Source organism: Mus pahari, chromosome 13 (assembly GCF_900095145.1).
Source record: "Mus pahari chromosome 13, PAHARI_EIJ_v1.1, whole genome shotgun sequence".
Classification (NCBI taxonomy): domain Eukaryota; kingdom Metazoa; phylum Chordata; class Mammalia; order Rodentia; family Muridae; genus Mus; species Mus pahari.
This window is the reverse complement of record NC_034602.1, coordinates 23,774,175-23,777,845: the sequence shown is the minus strand read 5'-3', so window position 1 is coordinate 23,777,845 and position 3,671 is coordinate 23,774,175. Positions and strand designations below refer to the sequence as shown.

The following is a 3,671-nucleotide window of genomic DNA, read 5'->3' as shown; positions in this document are numbered from 1 at the left end:
AACACATACATACTTAAGCAAAATATCCAAAGAAAGCAAGGATCGACTGTGCATTTAGCACTTGAATCCTAGATCCCAGAGAAACACAGTTCATAGTCCAGAGTAAACACTTCGAACTCCTCTTCTCATCAAGGTGCCTGTTACATGTTCACACAGAGAGGGGAATGTCACAGGCTGTGTAGACAGGGAGGTGCAGTGGTCCTTTGGTGTCTCAGAGTGTGACTCTGCTTAGGAGGGTCTCATGGCCTTGGCTCTGGACTTGTCTGATGGGCTGGCAGGATCTGTCATCTTCTCTCCTCCCTCCACCAAAGGACTCTGAGATTCCTTGCCAGACGGCTCCTGAGGGGCAGGCATGGGAGCTGGCACAAGCCAGCCCTCAGCAGGGAAGGCAAAGCCTGCCTGGTTGGCCATGCTGTAGAAGGCGTGCGCCATGGCAGTCAGAGTCTCTGAGAGCTGTCTGAGCTCAGAGAGCTGCTCAGGGCTGAGCCGGGAGCCATGCTGCTGTGCCTGCATCTGGACTGTGACTCTGTAAATCTCCTCAGACTTGCCCCGCAGAAAGTTCACCAGGCTCTTCCGAATCGGTGGTGGGTCTGTGCCCTGAGGTTCTGGGCAATGGGCTAATCCATCTTGGTGACCATTGGCTTTTGGCTCAGCCTTCTTTGCTGAAGTCTTGTGTCTCCTTTTCCCCTGGGAGCTGCTCTCATTTCCTATGGAAAACCCCGAGAGTGAGAAAATGAGCCAGAAAGTCCCCATCCACACCACCGCAGAGCCTCCTCTTGAGCCTTCAGAACCTGGAGGTTGCTGCCCATTCCCTCCTGTGTGTCAGCCTCCCCACCGAGTGGAGATTCCACAGGCACCAAGAACCGGACCTCTCTTAAGTGCTCGGAGGCACCTAGCCTGCCAGAGCATCGTACGAGGCAGATGGCAGTTGACCCTTGGGGAAAAGGGAACACTTACCTGTTCTGACCTGGCTGGAGTCCTCGGACGAGTGTCTTCTTTTCCTGTGTGTTCCCACCATCTGAGCTGAAATGTGATTGTGGGATAAAGTGAGGGCATCATGGAGCCCTCAGCTGCACACTGCACAGCTGTCCATTCTGGACCAGAAGAGGCTGAGCAGGCACCCAAACAATGCGGCCCCACTGTTGCCCACAGCCAGGAATCTAAGTCCAGGACCTGGATGCCTTAAAAGCTCTCGGGGCCACCACGGAGAACTCAGACCTCACCCCTTGGAAATGCTTACCATAGAATGGACTGAAACCTACCTGATTCTTCAGTGTGCTTTCTGGAATTGCTGTCTGACTGGCTGGACCTCTGCTCATTTTTACTTAGTTCTGATCCTAAAGCCAAAGAGAGTTTAGATGACAGAGTGCCTTGACTATCCTGTAGCCTGTGACTGACCCTCTAGGTACATAATTCCTTCAGTGAGCTCACAGTTTGAAGGACTTTCCTTCAGATGACCACTGTCAGCCATTTTATGCTGTTCCTACCCACCCCACCAAACCACAGCAGCTCTGTGGCTGGAATCTAGCCCTCCCCCCTCCCCTGTCTCCATGCACTCCAAAACCTGAGCTTTGCTCACACTGTAATGGGAAGTCAGTGTCTCCCCCTTTTCTCTCAGTTGCTTCTCCTCACCTGATGTCCTGTCAGAGGTGCTCAGTGGCCTGGTAGGGAGGTCCAGTGGTTGACAGGAAGGGTCTGGATGGGGTGTTTCTGAATCCATGCTCAGGTTGAGCTGAAAGGCTTTCTCTCTTCCCTGAACAGAAGGAATTATGGTTAGCATCTTTATTAGGGCTCTCCAGAGTAACAGAACTTACAGAATGAATCTCTGTACATAGAGGAAAGAGACCTATATTGGAAAGACTTACAGGCTATGGTCTGGATAATCCAACAATGGCTGCCTGAGGACAGAGCGTCGAGAGCCCAGTAGTGGTTCACTTCGCAAAGTTGGTTGTCTAAGGTGGTCTTTAGCACATGCTGGAATCCCAGTCAAGTCTAATGCAAGGCCAGTGGAGAGAGACACTTGCTAGCTAGCAAGGGGAGAGCAAGCTGGCAATGACAGAGGCTTCCTTCTACTGTGTTCTTTATCTAGGCCTCTAGAAGAAGGTGTGGCCTGGATTATAGGTGGGTCTTCTCAAAGATCTGGATTAAAGGTGTATGTTCCCAGCTCAGAGATCCAGAATAGAAGTGAGCCTTCCCACTGCAAATGATTTAATTAAGCGAAAATCACTCACAGGTGTGCCCAGGCAGGTTTGGGTTTTCGTGCCTTCCTGACGTAGTCAAGCCAATGCCAACCTGCTGCAGATGCCTTTTGTAAGTCCCTTTGCCTGGCGGGGCTCTCTCCTTGGCTGTAAAGCTCCCTCCTTGTCTAGGGAAGAAACCTATTTTTCTTGGACTTGAGTCTCAGACAATGATGAGGCCTCTGTGGTGTCTTTACATAACGAGCCAAGGTGGATGTCAAAGCCAGGGACAAAGGGACAGTGGACAGCATGGCAGGGGGCTCCACCACAAGTTCTTCCTCTTTCCATCAAGATATGTCTTAGGCACAGACAAGCCTTCTCAGACACTAAATTAAATCACCAGTGTAATGACAATATATGAGTCTCCTTAGCAATGACAAACAGAAGGTTGCAGGTTTCTGGCTTAAAGACACTGAATATGATAATCTAAACAGACTGAGGGTGTCAAATGTACCCCCTCTTTTTTGAATAGGGTCTCACTCGGTAGCCCCATTTGTCCTGGAACTCACTATGTAAGCCAGGCTGGCCTGAAACACAGAGAGTTCTCTGGTCTCTGCCTCCTGTGTGGTGGGAGAGATTAAAGGCCTGAGCCACCACACCCAGCCCACACTCCCCAAATTAAAACCATTCAAGTTGATTAGATCAAATGTGATTGGATTCAGTCAGCCAACTCCAGGAGTTTACCAAATACTGAGGATGGGGCACAAAACCTCAAGCAGAAAGGTGCCAGAAGCTGAACAACCACAAGCTGAGACCAGCCTGGGGTACAGACAGACCAATCTCAAGAGAAAGGGAGAAAGTAAGGAAGTCAGCCGGTCAGTCAGGAAAGAGAAAGACTTCCCCTTGGCTCAGCCCCACTCTTCACAGTGTTGTGGGAGCCCACTGTCCCCTGCCACTCGTGCAGGGATCCGCCATCCATGTTCGCCCTTCCGCAGGACTACTTTCATCCTCCCCAAGGCCTTGGTCCTTTCTCCTGAAAATCCACTTTGAGTGTCAACACTCGGCCATTCATCTCCAAACACCTCATGGCCAGTTCTCAGTCTTCTTGCAGATAATAATAATAATTGCAGATCCTAAACCTCTTTTCCTACAAGGAATCTATGGTGCATACTCAATAACCACTTCCCTCTTCAACCCAGATAGAATTTGAATTTTTACCCAGATAGAATGTGACTTTCTAGGCCTAAGCCATAATCACAGTGAGAACCAGAGGTGCCTCTTTAAGTATAGAGATGATTTTAATTGTCCAAGATGTTGGATTGAATGGAAGGACCACTCCTGAGTACTGATGCAAAGCCCCCTGCAGTAAATTTAAGTAAAACTAACCTTGTCTTTTGTTTCTTTTTATTATTTTATAATAGCGCACACCACAGTGTCTATTAGAGAATTTATACTAGACTAATGTAATTATTAGTATTATCAACTGACAGGATC

General features: G+C 49.2%; 1 protein-coding gene across 1 annotated transcript; it reads right to left on the bottom strand.

The window, feature by feature from the left end:
* Positions 1 to 228: 228 nt before the first annotated feature.
* Positions 229 to 1,720, bottom strand: LOC110330885 (protein FRG2-like). The gene is made up of 4 exons (XM_021211187.1): positions 1,633 to 1,720; positions 1,263 to 1,337; positions 958 to 1,023; positions 229 to 707 (listed from the first exon to the last, which is right to left on the bottom strand). The coding sequence occupies exons 1-4, from the start codon at positions 1,718 to 1,720 to the stop codon at positions 229 to 231; spliced, it is 708 nt and encodes a 235-aa protein (XP_021066846.1).
* Positions 1,721 to 3,671: the final 1,951 nt, after the last annotated feature.

Coding starts and splice junctions, on each gene's coding strand:
- LOC110330885 (XM_021211187.1), bottom strand. CDS start 1,720: ATGGATTCAGAAACACCCCATCCAGACCCTTCCTGTCAACCACTGGAC. Junction 1,338..1,632: donor CACCTCTGACAGGACATCAG/GTGAGGAGAAGC, acceptor CTTTGGCTTTAG/GATCAGAACTAAGTAAAAAT. Junction 708..957: donor CTCCAGCCAGGTCAGAACAG/GTAAGTGTTCCC, acceptor GGTTTTCCATAG/GAAATGAGAGCAGCTCCCAG.